The sequence below is a fragment of the Neoarius graeffei genome, chromosome 11, assembly GCF_027579695.1.
Source record: "Neoarius graeffei isolate fNeoGra1 chromosome 11, fNeoGra1.pri, whole genome shotgun sequence".
NCBI lineage: Eukaryota > Metazoa > Chordata > Actinopteri > Siluriformes > Ariidae > Neoarius > Neoarius graeffei.
In genome coordinates, this window is record NC_083579.1 from 64,777,791 (window position 1) to 64,798,929 (window position 21,139).

Sequence of the window (21,139 nt, forward strand, 5' to 3'; positions counted from 1 at the left end):
AAGTAGAAAATACAAGTTTTGGTTCACAAAAATAATGAACTGCACAAATCTTACTGCAGTATCCAGCTTCATGGCTCCAAATGAATTTGTTACTCTCAGGGGCAACATCTAACTTGTGATCTAATCTGAAACCTGATTGTTTGAAATTAATTTCGGGGAATACAAACTGCCCCAAGTCTCCCCTATCCCAGATGTCCCCGCTCTCCCCTAAACACCTGTAATGCTTTAAAAAGGAAGGAATCTAAACAGATCTATCACTCGATCACCCTTTCGTCTCTATATGTGTGGAGTGAGCATTAGCTTTTTATGATGACAAAATATACCCACGGTCATAATAATGCACGATTATTTATTTTCACCTTGTGTGGATATTTGTCTGGATTTTGAAGGAATAGTGTTTTAAAATACAAAACCTCAGCTGTTATTTGAAAAAGTTAGAGTGTGTGTGTGTGCGTGTGTGTCCAATGTTTTGGCTCACCTCCTTCTCACCGTGTGCGTGTGTTTGCGCGCGTGTCCGTGAATGTGCGTACGTGCGCACGCGTGGGTATTGAACCTGCACACCGTCCGCGCTGAAGGCATTTTAATAAGCTACATGTGGCGACCAAGAGAGCTGGTGCACCACCCATATATTCAGAAATATGACAAGTCTGTTCTTTCAAAGACAAAAATGGGGGCATGGAACAGTTGTAATAATAAAACGGTATGATTTTTGTTCTGTTCTCCGGGGATCCGGGTGGGTGTAGGGGGTAGGCGGTCGAACTTAGGTGTTGGGCTCTGTGTGTGTGTGTGTGTGTGTGAGAGAGGGAGAGGAGGAGAAGGAGGAACAGCGACTCAAGTGGGCGGCTACATAAAAACTGCAGGCAACATCAGGCGCGCGAGCAGAGTGTCCGTGATAAACGTGTGATGAACTAGTGGAGATAGGAGCCGAGTGTCTCATTGGTCTTTTCACCCAGGAGCCCAATGGACTCTGCTATGTCCGTATAGAGGGACTTTTTTTTTCGGGACTAGTAACCCAAACGCTTGCCGTGTTTCTTTTTGCCTGTATATCCCGAGTGCTGCATGCTGCGCGCTGTGAGTCTGTGGAAAGCGCCTTCGCTCTTCGTGTTGAGGTTGAGGTCGAGGATACGCTGCGCTCATCTCCCCATGGTGAGTGCTCTCCAGTCTCTCACGTGTACTGGATGTCTGTGATATTTGTGCGTATTCACAGCGCAGGATCGGAGTGTACTACTAGGCTACCTTTCCATGCAGACCTATGCGTTTCCAAAATTAAAGGTGTATCCATTCAAGTTTGTGTGTTGTTGTTTTTTTAAAGCTCCTGAATAGATGCTTTAAATGGATCAAGCTTTATATTTTTATTACTTAATACATTTGAGGGTTGAGGTAAAGATGTGGACCAGGATGTTTTTGCTTGGACCATCCAGTTTTCCCTGCGTGCACACACACACACACACACACACACACCTGCCCGCTCCTGACTGCTGTGCGCTTCTGTCTCTCTCTCTCTCTCTCTCTCTCTCTTTCTGTCTCTCTCTCTCTCTCTCTCTCTCACACACACACACACACACACACAAGCCGGAAGAGACGCGCACGGCTCGCCTGTTTTTTTTTTTTCTTGCCGAATTTTAATTGCTATAGTAGCCCTAATATAGGCTATTGCGTCCATTCCTTCTCCATGTTCCTCCAACAAGCCATTTAACTATTGCATTCATAAAACGACGGAAAAATACTTTTAAACACTCACGCTCTTTCTCAAAAATAGTTTGTTGTTTTTGTTTAAATGCCAAACCCACTGGCGGCAGATGCTGCTTTATCGGTCCATGTGGTTTTCTCGTTTAGCGCAGAAGAACCTTGCAGGAGAACATGAGAACTTTAATAGCAGAACTATAATTAACCGTTTAGAGGATAAAGCCCTTTAAAAGCATCACCTCCTGCTTATCATATGATCAGTTTATCTTGTTATCCTGTGCGTAAAGAAGCTCCAGAATCCTGTGCGTAAACGGTTTTGCCTCATTTTGGTGCTGCGTTTTAACAGCGATTCTTCAGTTTTGCGCAAAACAGGGGTTTGTGGGTGAAAGTAGAGGGGAGTTTTAGGGCTAAAAACAGAACATAAGCAGGTTTTAAACCCGGATCACCATCAGAGCTCTGACTCGGTAATAAATCAACTCCAGGGAGCCTGACGTTGCCAAACCGAGATGTTTGGGTTTTGTGTATTTTTGCCTCTTATATTTTAGGAAGCGTAAAGCTGTAGTAGAACAATAGGGAAGAGCGAGTTAAATATAGTGGCCCACAGTTTTAGTTACACGCAGAACACACTGCAAACAACGAGTTCCTCTGATTACTTTCTGTTTTTCTTTTTTTTTTTTTAAACCCCTCTTTCGAAAATCCTGTTTCTCTGACTCCAGAGAGATCTAGTTTGACAGGTTACAGTGATTACGTTAAAAAAAATCATCTAACATAATTTCTGTCGTGCATGATTAACAGAAACATTTGCAAATATTATTATTGGTGGAAGCTGAAATATGGATACTCTGCAGTTTTGTTCTTCTCTGTTTAGTTTCAAGGAAATCACGAGTATTGCAGATTATTGGCAAAATGAAGTGTTTGGAATGTAAATAGAGTGAAAAGTCATGTGTGCTCCAAAACGTTCTAATCAGCATATCCAGGGGGTAAAGAATGTTATTAACTTGTAGTCCATTTTGTCACTGTTTCATGGATTTTGGAATGTAAATCTCCAGCTGACCTTAACAACTTAACAACTCCAGGGCCTGTTATACATTATACATCTGTGCACTAAAGCTCAAAACCAGGGGGCAACTTTCTTGGAGCTGGAGCGGCAAGTTCTGAAGAACGTTCTGGAGAGATCTGAATGAAGCGTGACAGAGATAAAATGCTAAAATTGGGTCCTTACTATTGTCTGTTCCTGTGGTAACCTGCTCCCCCCCCCCTCCCCCCGTTCCCTGTCAAATTCCTCAGGAAACACATCTAAAGGGCCATGTGCATAGTCCGCTCTCATTAAGTCAGGTTAGGGAAAGTGAAGTCAAATGCTGTGAGGCCCACAGGACTCTGCCAAACCAGAGGAAGCGAACTGCCGGAGCCAAATTGCACCATAAGCTGCTCTCATTGCAAAAGAGCTTGCATAGCGCTTCTTTATCCTCAAGCACATTCACATGAAATCCTGTAAATATTTTGGACAGTGCACATTTGGTTTTCAAGCAAGAATTTGTGGTCTGAACTTACTCCAGGTGTGTGTGTGTGTGTGTGTGTGTGTGTGTGTGTGTGTGTGTGTGTGTGCTTTAACAATATTTGGTAACAATGAGAATGAGCATTTTATGATGTTTAATTCTTTGTAGTTTTTGCACTCATAAAATGAAACACCAGAGCTTACGTTATAAATTATATTAAGTTGCAATTTTTATGGATTTAAGCTATTATGGCTCCTGGCACCTTGTAAATTGTAGTATATTGATATCCACCACCCCACCTCACACATGGGACACCAATTTGAGTGAATTTATCTCTGGAAAGTAAAGCTCTATGATCAAACACACGTGCAAACCCCATCCAAGCCATACGCTATAACAACTGAGCATACAGGGTCAGACAAGGGTCACCACCATGATCTGGATTCAGACTCATTCCCTGATTGCATGAAGAACAAGCAAATAGAGCAATAAAACTTGCTAACAATTGTGTACACATGACACACACGCTCATGCATACACACACAAAGTCACGCTGCGTTCTTGCTGTTATGCATCATTTCTGTTGTAATGATTGGGCTTGATCCAGTAGAAAGGAATCCAAAAGATGACAGAATGCATGCGTTGCCGCTCTGACCCATTGATTTGGGCCATTTAGGATAAACACTCAATTTTATTTGCACATTTCCTCACTGTACTTTAACCAGTGATTAAGCTGGTTGGATATATGGTTAAATTAGTCTGACTGCACATCAGCTACAATCTGACTGCACTTTGGTCACATTGTCACCTGTATACCATCTTTTAGGCCTTTCTGTTCTTCACCTTTACTCGTACTTCTGTCCAACTTATATAACTGTATTTGGAACCGTGTCCAGCTCTGGGGATATATTTACTTAAATGCTTTATTTATGCTTTTTTATGGGTTTGATGGGAATTGTGTGCCTCATTTAACATACAGGAAACGTAATGGGCTTGAGTGCATGATATGTGCTAACAGCAAGTTCACTTTGCAGGCCAGTGTAGTTTGACTCTGGCTTGAAGCTGGGGATGACCAAATTGCTTTTGTGAGAGGATATGAGAAACCGTTTGTACACCTAAGCTCCCCTTTTTAAGGCTCAGTGGACTCTGCTATCATGTGCCCTCTGATAGGACTTTTAATGAGCCGTGATCAGTAATCGGTGGGATTCATTGTCTGTTCGTAGGAAGTGGAACTGTTTGTTTCATACTTTTTCTGTGTTATCTTGTTAGAAGAACGAAAAAGTGTTTTTTGTTTGTTTGTTTGTTTCTTAGCTTGGTAGGACATGAAAAATCAGTAACACTTTCTGATTTAAACTTTATCTTTCAGGACAAAACTCTCTCCAATCTCAAGCAGCCTCCCAGCACCACATAGTATTTCCTTAAGGAACCCGTCCTGCATCGGCTCCCAACAAACATGGACTGTTTCCCCATGCTTTATTTTCTGTCGGTAAGTGGACCACACCTAACCAAATTTGCCATCTGACACAGCTGCTTTCTTAGGATTTAAATAGCTATATTTCAGAGAAATGTAAAAGCCTAGGTCATTAAAAATATATATAATAATAATAATAATAAATGTGCCTTTTTGACTTTTGCTCTGAAAGTTTGATATGTATGGAACGTAGCACTTTGTTTGGCCTTAGTCAGGTCATGCTTGTAGGGATCCTGCTTCTTATCGAGTTAGAGTTTGCTCTGACCCTGAGGCTGCTCCTCAGGAATGGGAATGTATGGCTCTGCAAATTCCATTCAGAAAGAGTTTATCTTCTCGTTTACTAGTGCTTTAAGGATGTTGTTGTAAATAAAAAGAACATAGCCTACGTGATCACTGACCTTTAAACAAGCAAGACAGAGCAATTACTAACAGGATGATTAAAATGTTTTCGCTGGGAATTATAATCCAGGAGCATTAAAATGATTGCGGGTGGTGGTATGGAAAGGTAAACATCTTAAAACATTGTGTCCTTTTTTTCTTTTCTCCTTCTTTCTGTCTTTCCTTTTCCATTTTCTGCTCCTGCTGTCCCTTCCCCCTTTGGTCCATCTCATCCTCAATTGTCCACTAAGAAACAACATGATTCCTGGTAATCGAATGCTGATGGTCATTTTATTATGCCAAGTTGTACTGGGAGAGAGCAGCCATGCTAGTCTAATACCAGAGGAAGGGAAGAAAAAGGCATTGAGCAATCACCCAGGTCAAAGTCATGAACTGCTGCGGGACTTTGAGGCCACACTGCTGCACATGTTTGGCTTGCAGAGGCGGCCGCGGCCCAGCCGCTCAGCAGTGGTGCCCCAGTATCTGCTCGACCTCTATAGGCTGCAGTCAGGAGAAGTAGAAGAGGCTGAAGCTCACAATATCAGCTTTGAATACCCTGAGAAGTCCACTAGCCGAGCCAACACTGTAAGAGCATTCCATCATGACGGTAAGACCCATTTAGGTTATTCTGTGGGCCACTCAAGGAATAAAGAGTATGTTTGTATTGTTGAAAGTGATATTCAAACACTATTCAGAGCAAACACACATATATAAATATATTTTAAAAAACGCTCTACAGCAGTGTACCTCTGTCTTCAATTATGTGGATCTTTTTGAGGGATTGTCCTCAACATGCAATTATCTTTAATGCTACTCTGCAGACTTCTAAATAAAGTCCTGCTGCCAACAGTGTGGGCACTTAAGGCAGACAGAGTGCCCAGGAGCCTTGAAAAAACAAATGCACAGTGCCAAGGTGATAAAGGGGCACCAGCATGGCACCAGGAATACTCATTATTTTGTCTTTTATTGATTTTGTTGGCAATATTTGTTCTCAAATAAGATCATATTAAGGGGCCATATGTGCAGGGATGCTGCAGAGGAGAGTAAATAAAAATACTAGCAATGATGTCTGCCATTGGGAAGGCATTCTTTAGGACCAGTCTCAAATTGGCCTGTCTGGCACACAGAGAGCTCAAGAGAAAAGCAGAATGCTTCGAATCTTGTCGAGAAACAATTCCTATTGCTATCAGTGAAAGACCTCATGCATCCTATCACAAGTAGAAATGTGTGGTGCAAAGTAGTTACTCTGGAAATATACACGAAGTCTTTGAAAGAGCAGATTAGTTATTATGCAAAGAATTCGGTTACAACGGTATTCAACCGGTGTCTATGCCACCCAGTGCCATCTGAGTGGTTAATAATTATTCTTGATGAAAATGATAAACGTTGCCAGTTAACAAACTTCAGATCTAATCAAAAACATACACAGAATAATGAGAACCACCTGGCTGAGATCAGGTCCTGGGTGTGAAATAACATGGCCAAATTGAACAGGATGGCAAGTACAATATTCATTTTTCTACAGAAGAGATCTCGCCAGAAGTCTGCAGATTGAGCAGGGAACATTTGCCTTCCCCTTTGTTTGTTGTGCAGCTACGGCAGAGTAATCAGTCCTGTCTCAGAAGATCTGGGGGAAAGGGGGTGGTTGTGAAGATTGCTGTGATAAAGAAGTATGTAGTTAAATGTAGTTACAGTGTTGAAAGTGAATGTGTGTGTATCAATGCACTTTCAATGTCTTTGGCCCCTGCACATATCTGGTTTACTTTAAAATAACCTTCAAATTCCTTTGTAGCATTTAATTGTTTTGGCATTCTGTGGTCTTCTACAAGTGGAGAAACACAAGATTCAGGGATTTTGTTGATAAGGGTTGGGGTATATAACATGAGTGCTGGACAGCAGAATGAGAATGCCGCGAAAGCCTTCAGATTATAGATTGGGGGGGGGGGTCTTGATTTGAAATGCTACCCTTACTTGATATGAAGTGATAACCTTAATTGCTCACATGCATAGGATACTGACTTAACCTATGTGCTTTCTTTCACCTCAGAGCACATGGAGCAAGTGCCGTCAGACAGACTGTACAGCAACGAGGCGCCTCTGCGCTTCTTCTTTAACCTCAGCAGCATCCCTGAGGATGAGCTGCTTTCCACAGCAGAACTGCGGCTGTACCGGCAGCAGATTGAGGAGCCTGATTTGGAATCCCAGCATGTGGGAAATGAGGACCTCCATAGGATCAATGTGTACGAGGTGCTGAAGCCGCCACGGCCAGGACAGCTGATCACACGTCTCCTGGACACACGCCTTGTAAGCCACAAAACCACCAGCTGGGAAAGCTTCGACGTGAGTCTGGCTGTGTTACGTTGGACTCACGAGCGGTTGCCAAACTATGGACTCGCTGTCGAGGTTCTGCATCTGAACCAAACACCACGACACCAAGGCAAGCACGTACGCATCAGTCGCTCACTGCACCACACTTCAGAAGAAGACTGGAACCAGATGCGTCCTTTGTTGGTCACTTTCGGTCATGATGGCAAAGGCCATCCACTGACACGCAGGACCAAACGCAGCTCCAAGCAGCGAGGCCGTAAGCGCAATCGCAACTGCCGGCGACATGCGCTGTATGTGGACTTCAGTGACGTAGGCTGGAATGACTGGATAGTGGCACCACCGGGCTATCAGGCCTACTATTGCCACGGGGACTGCCCTTTCCCTCTAGCCGACCATCTGAATTCCACGAACCATGCTATTGTACAAACACTGGTCAACTCGTTGAACAGCAATATTCCCAAGGCCTGCTGTGTGCCCACCGAGCTGAGTGCCATCTCAATGCTCTACCTGGATGAGACTGACAGGGTAGTGTTGAAAAACTACCAGGAAATGGTGGTGGAGGGCTGTGGCTGCCGCTAGCCGGGTTTATCATTAAGAAATGCTAGTACAATGAAGGCAAGATTTAACGGCCCCATTGTATCCCTAAATATTTCACTTGGATGCTTATTTATAATGTTGAGATGTTTGTTTGTCTCCTTTTCGTTTCCTTGACCATATGATCATATATTTTGACTATATATATATATATATATATATATATATATATATATATATATAATAAAAGTGAGACCTTATTTTAAACATTAAGAAGAAGCTGTACAACTTTTCATGGTGTATATTATATTGTATAAGGGTTTTTAATGAGAAAATAGCTTAAAAGATCACCAAACGTAAAGTATATATATATATATATGTGTGTGTGTGTGTGTGTGTGCGCGCGCGTGTGTGTGTGTATATATATATATATATATATATATATATATATATATATATATATATATATATATATATAAAATGAATATTTATTTCTTTCATACTATATACATTTACCAAAAAAAAAAAAAAAAGAGTGAGAAATGCTTAAGGTCCCAGCCAACTTCCTATTGAGCAGATGAACAAATGCATCATTTCTGTATGGAAATAGAGCACTGTGTGAAATGATCAACTAACTGATTTGTGTGATAAATCAGTTGAAGAAATCAGAAATGTACTTTTTTTTAATTCACGTTTTTATGTTGGTCAGCTTTGAGACATGTGATTGATTTTTTTTTTTTTAGATGTCCCCATAATGTGTTTTTAAATAAATTGTGAAACGTTACAAGACATGAACGTGGCATGAATATATATTAAAAAAAAAAAAAATCGAGCTCCAGACATGCCGGCTTTTGCGAGTATCATCAGCTTTGGTTTTAAAATCGCGCTTTCCTTTATGAATATGCAATTAGAGCAGCTGATTAAGTGTGAGTCCTTTACAGACTGGCCGAGGTGGCGGCTGGACAGTGTGATGGATGCAGATGTGTGTTGAGACGCTGCTGTCACCTCTCTGTGTGAGGAATCAAAGGTTAGACCGACTGTCTCCTGCTTTTGTCTCCGACAGCTCCTGCCGAATGAAAAGAGACGCCTGTCGCCAACCTGTGGCCCCAAACAGACAATAGACTTTCTGCATCACTTATTTACAGTTGGACGGCAGGCCATATTCAGTGATAAAGCCGATGGCGGCGCTTTGAAGTGGCTGGAGTGTTAAAATGGAGGCGGAGCTCAGCATGCTGAAGGAAATAATGTCGGTACAACTTCTCTGTGAGGCAGCCTGCCTGTCTTTTTAACCCTTTGATGCAAAACATACTAGTACACTACCGTTCAAAAGTTTGGGGTCACTTTGAAATGTCCTTATTTATTTTTGAAAGGAAAGCACTGTTCTTTGCAATGAAGCTCACTTTAAACTAATCAGAAATCCACTCTATACATTGCTAATGTGGTAAATGACTATTCTAGCTGCAAATGTCTGGTTTTTGGTGCAATAGGTGTATAGAGGCCCATTTCCAGCAACTCTCACTCCAGTGTTCTAATGGTACAATGTGCTTGCTCATTGCCTCAGAAGGCTAATGGATGATTAGAAAACCCTTGTACAATCATGTTAGCACAGCTGAAAACAGTTGAGCTCTTTAGAGAAGCTATAAAACTGACCTTCCTTTGAGCAGATTGAGTTTCTGGAGCATCACATTTGTGGGGTCGATTAAATGCTCAAAATGGCCAGAAAAATGTCTTGACTATATTTTCTATTCATTTTACAACTTGTGGTGGTAAATAAAAGTGCGACTTTTCATGGAAAACACAAAATTGTCTGGGTGACCCCAAACGTTTGAACGGTAGTCCATGCACACCCCTTCTAATGCACACCATGGGTCAAAAATGACCCGCATTCATTTTCCGGGTTATTTCATGCTGACTGAGTTTTTCTTTGCTCTATCTTTTGAAATCCATTTATTTTATGATTGAATATTCCAGGGCGGCACGGTGGTGTAGTGGTTAGCGCTGTCGCCTCACAGCAAGAAGGTCCTGGGTTCGAGCCCCGTGGCCGACGAGGGCCTTTCTGTGTGGAGTTTGCATGTTCTCTCCGTGTCCGCGTGGGTTTCCTCCAGGTGCTCCGGTTTCCCCCACAGTCCAAAGACATGCAGGTTAGGTTAACTGGTGACTCTAAATTGACCATAGGTGTGAATGTGAGTGTGATTGGTTGTCTGTGTCTATGTGTCAGCCCTGTGATGACCTGGCGACTTGTCCAGGGTGTACCCCGCCTTTCGCCCGTAGTCAGCTGGAATAGGCTCCAGCTTGCCTGCGACCCTGTAGAAGGATAAAGCGGCTAGAGATAATGAGATGAGATTGAATATTCCAAGTATTCTTTAAATATCTTGTTTTTAATTACCACAAATCATTAATTTATTTTTTCTTTCCTACTTTATGAACAAAAATACTTTTATATTACTACACATGGGTCATCCAAGTGTGATTTAAAATTAAATGTCTTAATACTATAATAATAATTTGTTTCAAGTAATTACTTTAGCAGTGAATGGGGCCAGTTATTTATTTATTAACTATGTAGTTAGCTAAGCCAACTACAATAAAATTAGCTAACTAAAGTAGAATATGTCAGCAGCTAGGTAGCTAATAGTAATTACTTGTAACTTTCTGACAAGTAATCTACTCACTCTCAAGGTAACCTAAACATAATAAATTTTTTTCTAAGGTCATGCTAGAACAATTGAAAAACATTACTTACATGTATTAGGTGGGCAAAGGGCGCTGCGCTGAGCTGTGAAATGTCTGACACAAGCACAATTCACAGTTCCCACCAAACGCTGTAGTAAATGCATGCGGGTCGTTTCTGACCCATGTGTGTAAACTTGATGTAGAATTACAAAAGCTGTGCTTGTTCATAACTTAAGAAAAGTAAAATAAAAATGATGATTTGTGCTAAACAAAAACAAGATATTTACTGCATATTTGGAAAAGTAAATGACAAAATGAATTTATTTCAAAAGTATATCATAGAAACACTCAGCCATACATGAAATAACCTGGAAAATGAATGCAGGTCGTTTTTGACCCATGTTGTGCATTAGAAGGGTAGTAGGGTGCATCAGTTGCCTCCTAAAAATGAAAAGTTCCTCTGATCATGATGCCTTTTTGTTTTTATGTTCCTTTTGGTAAGAAAACACACTGGGTGAAATATTTTGACAAAATTCAAAAGTTTAATGGTGGCACCAGGAGCTCAAAGTTATGGAAAAAGCTGCTATTTTATGACTTTTATGACAAAATTTCGATCACTTTTCATGAAACATTATGGCACCTTATAGAGTATACCAAATATCTTAGATACACATTTTTAGTACATATTCTAAATATATTCTCAAGCACAGTTTGAGTTTTAGCTGTTCATTGAATCATTGTTCACCTACTTTTAAACAATACAAATGTATTATGAATCACATTAATGCTTCTCAATCCCTTGCAAAGGTTCTTCACATGATCTCTGGCTCACAAGAAATCAATAAATGGAGTCCAACATTGTGATTCAAACCTTATGCGAAAACATAAGCGTTTTTTGGCAAAAAATGAACCTCATGGTGCCACCATTAGACTTTTGAATATGGTCAAAAAATTTTACAGGATGTCTTTATTGGTGAAAAGGAGCACCCAAACAAAAATGCATCAGATTTTATGAAAGTGAGGGCAACTGATGCACCCTAAAGGGTAGTGATACAAAAAGGGTTTTTATTCAAAAAGTAAGAAAGGAAAAAATAAAATAAGGATGTAGGATGATCAAAAAGAAGTTAATTGAGGAATACCTTGAATACTGAATGATAGAATTAATTTATTGCAAAGATATAGAAGATAAAAACTCAGCCGGGTCACTTTTGACCCATGTTTTGCATCAAAGGGTTAAGTCCCTTTCATAGGGTGACCAAATTTCCCGAGTCTAAAACCAGGACACTTTGCGCGTGACCGTGATACTCGTGCACGCACACGCGTTTTGATGGAAACATGCGCCGGCTCAAACCATGGCTCAGACAGGTGCTTTCATCATTTTGTAGAAGCTCACTTTTATCAACATTTCAGAGAATAATCAAGTATTTTCTTGTGATCTGCATGTACTTCTATCACAATTCAGTCAAAGTAAGAAAATCAGACAACAGATGTGATGATAGGGAACAGGCCAATAGCCTGAATTTCAACTGATTTATTTCACCTTTGTGAAAACGCCAAGAAAATGCATTGCTTGCATATTAACAACATTTTATGCGATGCACTTTTTTTTTAAACAATAGGCTATGCATTAGGGTGCATCAGTTGCCCTCACTTTCATAAAATCTGATGCATTTTTGTTTGGGTGTTCCTTTTCACCAATAAAGACATCCTGTAAAATTTTTTGACAATATTCAAAAGTCTAATGGTGGCACCATGAGGTTCATTTTTTGCCAAAAAACACTTATTTTATGTTTTCACGTAAGGTTTGAATCACAATGTTGGACTCCATTTATTGATTTCTTGTGAGCCAGAGATCATGTTAAGAACCTTTGCAAGGGATTGAGAAGCATTAATGTGATTCATAATACATTTGTATTGTTTAAAAGTAGTTGAACAATGATTCAATGAACAGCTAAAACTCAAACTGTGCTTGATAATATATTTAGAATATGTACTAAAAATGTGTATCTAAGATATTTGGTATACTCTATAAGGTGCCATAATGTTTCATGAAAAGTGATCGAAATTTTGTCATAAAAATCATAAAATAGCAGCTTTTTCCATAACTTTGAGCTCCTGGTGCCACCATTAAACTTTTGAATTTTGTCAAAATATTTCACCCAGTGTGTTTTCTTACCAAAAGGAACATAAAAACAAAAATGCATCATGATCGGAGGAACTTTTAATTTTTAGGAGGCAACTGATGCACCCTACTATGCATTGTAACAGGAACGAGTGCATGAGCCTAATCGTTGTCACCTCCGAACCTTTACCCAAAATGCCTCTGTTTAATCTTAACCAGTGTAGGCTATTAACTATTTTGAAAACGTGAACCCTGAGTTGACAACAGCATCAAACAAGTCAAGACAATCTGTGATACAGATTAAAGACAGATGAAACAGATGAAAGACAACAAAAATGTTTCAGAAACACAGCCACCCACCCTAAAGAAGATGCCATTTTATAGAAGAAACCTTTATTCATCACATACACACTTCAAGCACAGTGAAATTCATCCTCTGCATTTAACCCACCTGAAGCAATGAACACACGCACACACTCAGAGCAGTGGGCAGCCACACCAGAGTGCCCGGGGAGCAGTCAGGGGTCACGTACCTTGCTCAAGGGCACCTCAGCCCAAGGCCGCCCCACGTCAACCTAACTACATGTCTTTGGACTGTGGGGGAAACCGGAGCACCCGGAGGAAACCCACGCAGACACGGGGAGAACATGCAAACTCTACACAGAAAGGCCCTCGCCGGCCGCTGGGTTCGAACCCGGAACCTTCTTGCTGTGAGGCGACCGTGCTAACCACTACACCACCGTGCTGCCCCAGTAAATATATTATTGCATATAGTTACATGATGAGTGAATTTGCTCCAGTAGCGCTTTATTGCCCGAAAGCCTGCTGTGAAACTGCGAGCAAGTATCGTCGAAATTGGCCCGGGTAATGAGCAAGGCTTTGAGAGTAGGCACAGTCATGCGATTCCTCTCGTCAGTCCAGGTGTTGCTCATGAGTGAAAATATTCGCTCAACTGGAGCATTGGTGCCAGGTAGGCACATGGCAAACTGGCAAAGGTGGCTGACATTGCTGTAAGGAATCTCCCTACTCTTGAAGTGCTCGAACATCTCCGCCCAGCGCTCATCTGTTTGGCATTGTCGCGCAGTGGCTGACAGCCGCTAGCACAAAAAAACCGTTATAACGCGGCATCTATATTGCAACATTGTACAAATAGATATATTGTAAGGTTGACTGCGCACACGCGCACATTGATGCTGAATTGCTAGAAGCTTTATTGACATCTCGTTGGCTATGTATGATCGCTGTAACCAGGACAGTTTGTTAGTGTTTGGTGTAAACCGGGACATTTTAGCGTCCCGACGGACCTTTGTCGGGACTGGGGACACGCAACTCAAAATCGGGACTGTCCCGGTCAAACCAGGACGTCTGGTCATGTTACCCTTTAGGGCAATTCCATGGGTAACTGACGCAACATTCAGAGCAAGGGCGTAGGTTTGGTATTAACATTGGTAGGGACATAAACCCAATGCCAACCCCCAGTGACGCCAACTTCAGGTCAACATTAGAGGGTCACAATATTTTGCTCCGTTGTATTCCACCAAAAGAGTATCCATCATTCAAAGATTTTTTTTTTTTATTGTCAATTCACTATATATCCAGGACATATAGGAGAATCGAAATGCCGTTTCTCTCTCACTTGTAAAATCAGATAAAAAATATTTAGGTTCAATGGCCAAACTGATAATCATATCATCAGTTTTTCTTTGGCTAATCAGACACAAGGTACACCACCACTCTTAAGCCAGTATCTCACGTCATTCGCGAGAGATTTTCAAAAGTGTCTTGAAACATTCGCGGGGCTTCTTAATTTGCTCGCATAAGTCGTAAAGAGTCGCTCCTTCGTCGCGGAAATTTTGAACATGTTCAAAAAATTTGTGCGACAAAATTTCTTTCAAAATAGCCGTAAATGCGTCGCTGGTGTCGCAAAGCCGTTGTGAACCCTTCTCAAGTCAGTTTCCGTGAGGCTTCCTCAACTTCCCTGCCTGCCGAGGGAAAGCCGGGCTGCGACAGCCTGCGGCTAGTTGGAGACACAACAATTGCAGTAAAATATGCGAATATCAATTCAGTGTGATTCCAAGTGAAAATTGTCACCGATTCGCATATTTTATCACAATTGTTGTGTCTCCAACTAGTTGCGGGCTGTCGCAGCCCAGTGAGATACTACCCTTACCAGAGCAGTTGGGTGCCTTGTTCAAGGGCACTTAAGCCAATCCTGCTAATCCAGGGAATCAAATCAGCAACCTTTTGGTCCCAAAGCTGTTTCTCTAACCATTAGACCATGGCTTCCCCAATTTATATTAAGAAAAAAAAAAAAATATATATATATATATATATATATATATATATGGGCGGCACGGAAGGTCCTGGGTTCGAGCCCCGTGGCCGGCGAGGGCCTTTCTGTGCGGAGTTTGCATGTTCTCCCCGTGTCTGCATGGGTTTCCTCCGGGTGCTCCGGTTTCCCCCACAGTCCAAAGACATGCAGGTTAGGTTAACTGGTGACTCTAAATTGACCGTAGGTGTGAATGTGAGTGTGAATGGTTGTCTGTGTCTATGTGTCAGCCCTGTGATGACCTGGCGACTTGTCCAGGGTGTACCCCGCCTTTCGCCCATAGTCAGCTGAGATAGGCTCCAGCTTGCCTGCGACCCTGTAGAAGGATAAAGCGGCTAGAGATAATGAGATTATATATATATATATATATATATATATATATATATATATATATATATATATAAAATACAGATAATATAGGTAAAAATACACTCTAAAATCAATGTACAAAATAGCAGTAGTGCAAACACAGTACAATATCTGTAATGGAGAAGGTGCTTGTGTCAGCCCTGTGATGACCTGGCGACTTGTCCAGGGTGTACCCCGCCTTTCACCCATAGTCAGCTGGGATAGGCTCCAGCTTGCCTGCGACCCTGTAGGACAGGATAAGCGGCTACAGATAATGGATGGATGGATAAAGTGCTTAGAAGAGTAGCTTATGAGGTGTATACGAACAGTAGTGCAAATGAGCAGTAGCAGCAGATACAACAGTGTAGTGTGATGTGCAAATGGATGAGATAGAGTTTCTTGTGTGAATGAATGTGTTACAGACCAGGGGTAGGGGGTAGGTAGTGGACAGAGTTCAGCATTCTGACAGCCTGGTGGATGAAGCTATTCAGTAGTCTTGTGGAGTGGGCTCGGAGGCTCCGGTACCTTTTCCCTGAGGGCAGGAGGCTGAAGAATGAGTGTGAAGGGTGGGAGGTGTCACCAGCGATGCTGAGGGTGAGGCGGGAGTGATAGATGTCCGTAAGGGAGGGTTGAGGGGTACCAGTGATCTTGCTGGCCATGTTCATTATCTCTCCAAATTCCAGACTTTTAAAATTTGAATTTCAGAACTGGGCGTCACAGTGGTGTAGTGGTTAGCACTGTCGCCTCACAAGAAGGTTCTGGGTTTGAGCCCAGCGGCCAACGAGGGCCTTTCTGTGTGGAGTTGGCATGTTCTCCCCGTGTAAGTGTGGGTTTCCTCTGGGTGCTCCGGTTTCCCCCACAGTCCAAAGACATGCAGGTTAGGCTAATTGGTGGCTCTAAATTGTCCATAGGTGTGAGTGTGAATGGTTGGTTGTCTCTATGTGTCAGCCCTGTGATGATCTGGCGACTTGTCCAGGGTGTACCCCGCCTTTCGCCCGTAGTCAGCTGGGATAGGCTCCAGCTTGCCTGCGACCCTGTAGAACAGGATAAAGCGGCTAGAGATAATGAGATGAGATGAGATAATAATATGCAATTCATTTGATTAATTGCAAATCTTGCATGTGGTGATTAACTCATTCTACTAATTTGCAAATGTGTTTTACAAGCGAATAACACATTGACTGTCAGGAGGGTGTATGTTCCTTTCCCTCATAAATGGAAGTAAAACACATACGGAGCCTTAAACACTGCATTACATTAGGCTAGCAGGGGGAGTAGGCTATCTTCTGTGTGATCTTTAACTAGTTTTAGAATGCTAGTTTAAGCTGATATGTGATTGATCTCACATTAAAACAGGACAAGGTCTCTAGAACTCTTTTGACATGTTGAAAGGTTACAATTTCACTTGGCAACAGAATGTATCTGAATTCTGATTGATTGTTTGTTTTGAAAAATAGCTGCGAATGTCCAGCTTTCTTTTCTTTCCTGACATCTCACCTACCGCTTTCAAATGAACCCCCTCGAAAACCAATCAGTTCAGCATATGTATGTACTCGGTATGTGACATTTTCAAAAGAGAGGTGGGAGTAACCAAAAATTTCTGATCAAGAAGGCGGGGCCTGTTATTACGTGAAAATGTTTTATTTGATTAAAAGGTGTCTGGGCCACGAACAATGTCCACATCACCATCGGGTTGTTGTTTATACGTGTAACACGGGCGATTGCTCTAAGACAACGAGGGAGGCTCAGCCTCCTCTAAAAATGACAAACATCGTGTAGGATGAATTGCGCTAGGCTTATGTTATAGCCGACCTTATAACATTGCTATTTCAGATCCAGAATCATAGAAATATATGTGCTCAACCCAACTACAGTGCGAAATCATTCCGTTATAACTTTCCCCAGTTCGCCTAATGTGTGCGTGAGTTTTTCCCCCTCGTGACAGCGCGATGCAGCCCAGCCTCAGTGGATTGGGAGCTATGTGCTTGTCAATCTCAAAATGCAAGACGATTATTGGACAAATACTGCAAAAATGCCCGCCCACGGAGTCTCACGGACTCCCAGCCTCAGTGGACTTCAATGGCATTTGAGAGCTATGCGCTTTTCAATCTCAAAATGCAAGACGGTTATTGGACAAATACTGCGAAAATGCCCGCCCACGGACTCCGAGCCTCACATGGGAGGGACATGGCAGTTTCCGCGAGGAGACTGGTGATTGGTGAAAGCGGCCGGATATTTTCTTTGATTGACAGCTCGTTTCAACTATAGACAGGCAGCGGTACAGTGTTGCCAGATTGGGCGGTTTTAAGTGCATTTTGGCGGGTTTTGAACATATTTTGGGCTGGATAACGTCAGCAGTATCTGGCAACATCAGTTCAGTCCCATGCGGATTCACAAGTGCTGTGGTGTATTGTAAGAGATCGGCTTACATTTCGATTTCATTCATTACATACGGTTTCTACCAGCTTTTTTAGTTTGTATATATTTTCATTGTAAATAAAGTGTAAATATAGTGTTGTCAAGTTTGCTATCTTAGTTCCAGAAATTTCGTTTATTTGAGTGACTGAACTTGAACTTGAGGGGGCTAGTCAGCTAGCAAGAAAGCTGCGCATGGATGCCAAGCATTGCTGATTTCATTTTGGCGAAGCCATTTGCCAGTCTTCCTTTCGAGGAAAAAATTAAAATTAAAGAGCAGGGTAGACCAACGCCTCAAATTGACTTGGTGAAAAAGGTAGGGAATAATACTCGTTCCTTTCAGCTCTCCTGGTACGAGAAAGTGAATTGGCTAACAGCAAGTGACCCACATCAACAACGGTAAATAGGCTACTTTAGTAATATGTCATGGATGGACCAAAAATATAGAATCTATTTAAAATGTTTATGCTGAGTATATTATATTGGAATATATGTTTTTCTGGATATGAATTAAACACAGCTACAATTTGGAAAACATTTTTAAATAAAAACACAGCCGAGGTCAATTTTTAAACAACATGCCACAATTTTAAAATATAAACTATAAACCTCCCCCCCCCCCCCCCCCCCCCAACACCACCATCATGTATATTGGACAGTAGGCTAATGGGCCAAAAGAACCTGTTATTTCACAGTTTGTGACTCTGCCAACAATCAGCCAGATCAGAGGCAAGAGTATGGGCAAAATTGATGTTTTTTTTCTTTTAAAATCTGGAAATATCGTAACCGACCAGCCTCCCCTGTTTGAAAGACTACCAGCCGCCACTGACGTGTAATGTTACATGAACTTGGTCAGGGCCCTGCAGGTCTTAACTGAAGCACTTCAAATTAAGGGTTAGTGGGCTGCTAAAGTTTGCAGGCACGTTACAAGCAAGACTAGGTGCTAGCCAACATTAGCACAATTTGATATGATTTAATAATGTTTTTGTGACCTTAATGATCACCAGTTGTCATCAGTATCAAGTTGGATTGTTATTTACATGCCACACAAACTTAGAAAACAGTTATATTCGTATGGTGTCATTGTCGTTTTTACACACTGAATACGAACTGTTGTTAACTGATTCATTTTACAAGCTAATCTAACATTACATTCCTCAAGGACAGTTTGCTAGCTTGCTAGCTAGCAGCCGGTCACTGCACTGCAATCGCACTTGCTAATTGACATAGTAGCCAAACTGCTTGCTGTTTTCATGACCACGCCCCCAGAGCGAATATTCATGAGCAAATTTTGCATGGTGTTTTGCCCAGTAGTAAGCATTTGTGTACCGTCCATGGAGCGTGATTTTTTTTCTTCAATCAGAAATATTGGTAGGGACATATCAGCCGTTGTTTGATATTGGTAGGGACACATCCATACCGTCCATACCCAGTTCAACGCCTATGATTCAGAGGGTTTAAAATTAAACTGTGTGGCTATTATAGAAAGACCAAACTCAAACAATTGTATGATGACTTAAGGCCCAAAGGCCATCTTGGACAACACAGAGTTTTTCCCAGATATGAATAATTTATTTAGTGGCATACAAATAACATTGGTTTATTTTTTCGCAGTCCAGTTTCCATCAAATAGTGCGCTCTGATTGGCTCGCGAGCCGTCCGGAATCCTACGATCCGGACCCCGGTTACGGACCTTTGGCAACTCGCTCATTCACAACAACAGCAAACATAGTAGCAATTTTTTGTCAACGTTTATTTTCGCATTTCTCAGTATAATAGCATTCATTTTACAGCATGGATAACGATGACAGTGTTCAAAGCGAAAGCACCTAGTTTTGTGTTGCCTAGATCAAATTTTTTTTTTTTGGAAAATTCCTAGCTGATGTAGCTTGTCAAACAGGTTTTTGATGAGCTTGTAGCAGGTTTGTTCTAAATATGGTTTCCCTTTTGGGCGCTCTCATTTTCTGTTAGAATTTGGTAAAGAAAAAAATAAATATATTATTTACCAGCTTAAGGTCGGTCCGTATCGTGAAATACCGTGACCTTGGCCTTGAAAATACTGACCGAGGCCTCTATTTTCAAGACCTCGGCCATGGTATTTCACGATACGGACCTCCCAGCTGGTAAGTAATATATATAACTGACGCAACTTGAAGAATTCGACAACTGTGAACACACAAGTACAAATGCTAATTTCTGTGAAACTTGTTGCAATTTTATTAACATTTTTTCCAACTTTGCTTTTAACATGCCATAGTATACGATGGAAGAAATAAACTATGAAAAATGTTTAGAACTAACAGTTGAGATCATGGAATGTACAGTAACTGATGCAACAATCTTGGTAACTGATGCAACACTTTCCAAATTTACATGTGATTTGATGTACAGAGAGAGATGAAATGTGGTAATTTTCTCTTTCTTAGTCATAATATCAGTCAGTGAACAAAGCTACTTGTTAGCTCTAAAAGGCCCCAAAGCTGTGATAATGACTCAATGGAATCAATTTTTTCATGGAAATGTAAAGAATAAGGTCCATTTGATATAAAACATAGTTTAACTTACCTGGTGAGGACTTTTGACAGCAGTTTGAGTGCTTCTTTGTGTCTGTTAGTTTTGGGTTTAAAGTATGTGCTTGGATCTGCCAATTTCAAAATGGCCACCAGACATGTGACATGAGTTCAGTACAAAAATACTGACTGCAGCACATGAACACATTATTAATAATAACCCAACCAAATTGAACACCATATATACAAAATGAATTTTCACCCCTTGGGTTGACCATTTCGTGGAATTGCCCTTTAATAACCTAATAGGTTAATAATAGGTCAGGGTTTATCAGCTGGATGCAGACCCAGCAAGGTATTTAGCAGCTCGAACTGAAAACAAGAAGAAAAGTTCAAATTGATACGTCATTATTTATAATCTAGCCGTGAACTCGGCTAATCGTCAGTGGATCAACATCACAGGTAACCAACCTGTCACCATTCACTCATGGTAGTTGGCTTTCTTTCTTCTTTTAGTGTTCTGCCTGATGGCAGGTCCGAATTTCTCAGGACTAAAAAATTACAGTAGTGGTTTCCTTCTACTTGACTATTTTATAGAGCTTTTATCCTCTCAGAGATTCACACCTATGAGCAATTTAGAGTAGCCAGTTAACCTAACCACATGTTTTTGGGGGAAACCAGAGCACCCAGAGGAAACCCACACAGACACAGGGCAAACATACAAACTCCACACAGAAAGGCCCAATCGCCCACTGGGCTCAAACCCAGAACCTTCTTGCTGCGAGGTGACAGTGCTAACCACTACACCACCATGCCGCTGTAGTTGGTTTATATGGATGGAATTTTATG

At 41.4% G+C, this 21,139-nt stretch overlaps 1 protein-coding gene across 1 annotated transcript; it reads left to right on the plus strand.

Annotated features, from left to right (window-relative positions):
- Nucleotides 1–861: 861 nt before the first annotated feature.
- bmp4 (bone morphogenetic protein 4) lies at nt 862–8,076 on the plus strand. Its single transcript, XM_060933141.1, has 4 exons — nt 862–1,146; nt 4,549–4,668; nt 5,283–5,638; nt 7,079–8,076. The coding sequence occupies exons 3-4, from the start codon at nt 5,290–5,292 to the stop codon at nt 7,936–7,938; spliced, it is 1,209 nt and encodes a 402-aa protein (XP_060789124.1). The 5' UTR covers nt 862–1,146; nt 4,549–4,668; nt 5,283–5,289; the 3' UTR covers nt 7,939–8,076.
- The last annotated feature ends 13,063 nt before the right edge of the window (nt 8,077–21,139 follow it).

Bases quoted from the DNA above. Each gene is read 5' to 3' on its own strand.
- bmp4 (XM_060933141.1), top strand. From the start codon at position 5,290: ATGATTCCTGGTAATCGAATGCTGATGGTCATTTTATTATGCCAAGTT. The intron at 5,639-7,078 runs GTAAGACCCATT...CTTTCACCTCAG, and splicing joins AAGAGCATTCCATCATGACG to AGCACATGGAGCAAGTGCCG.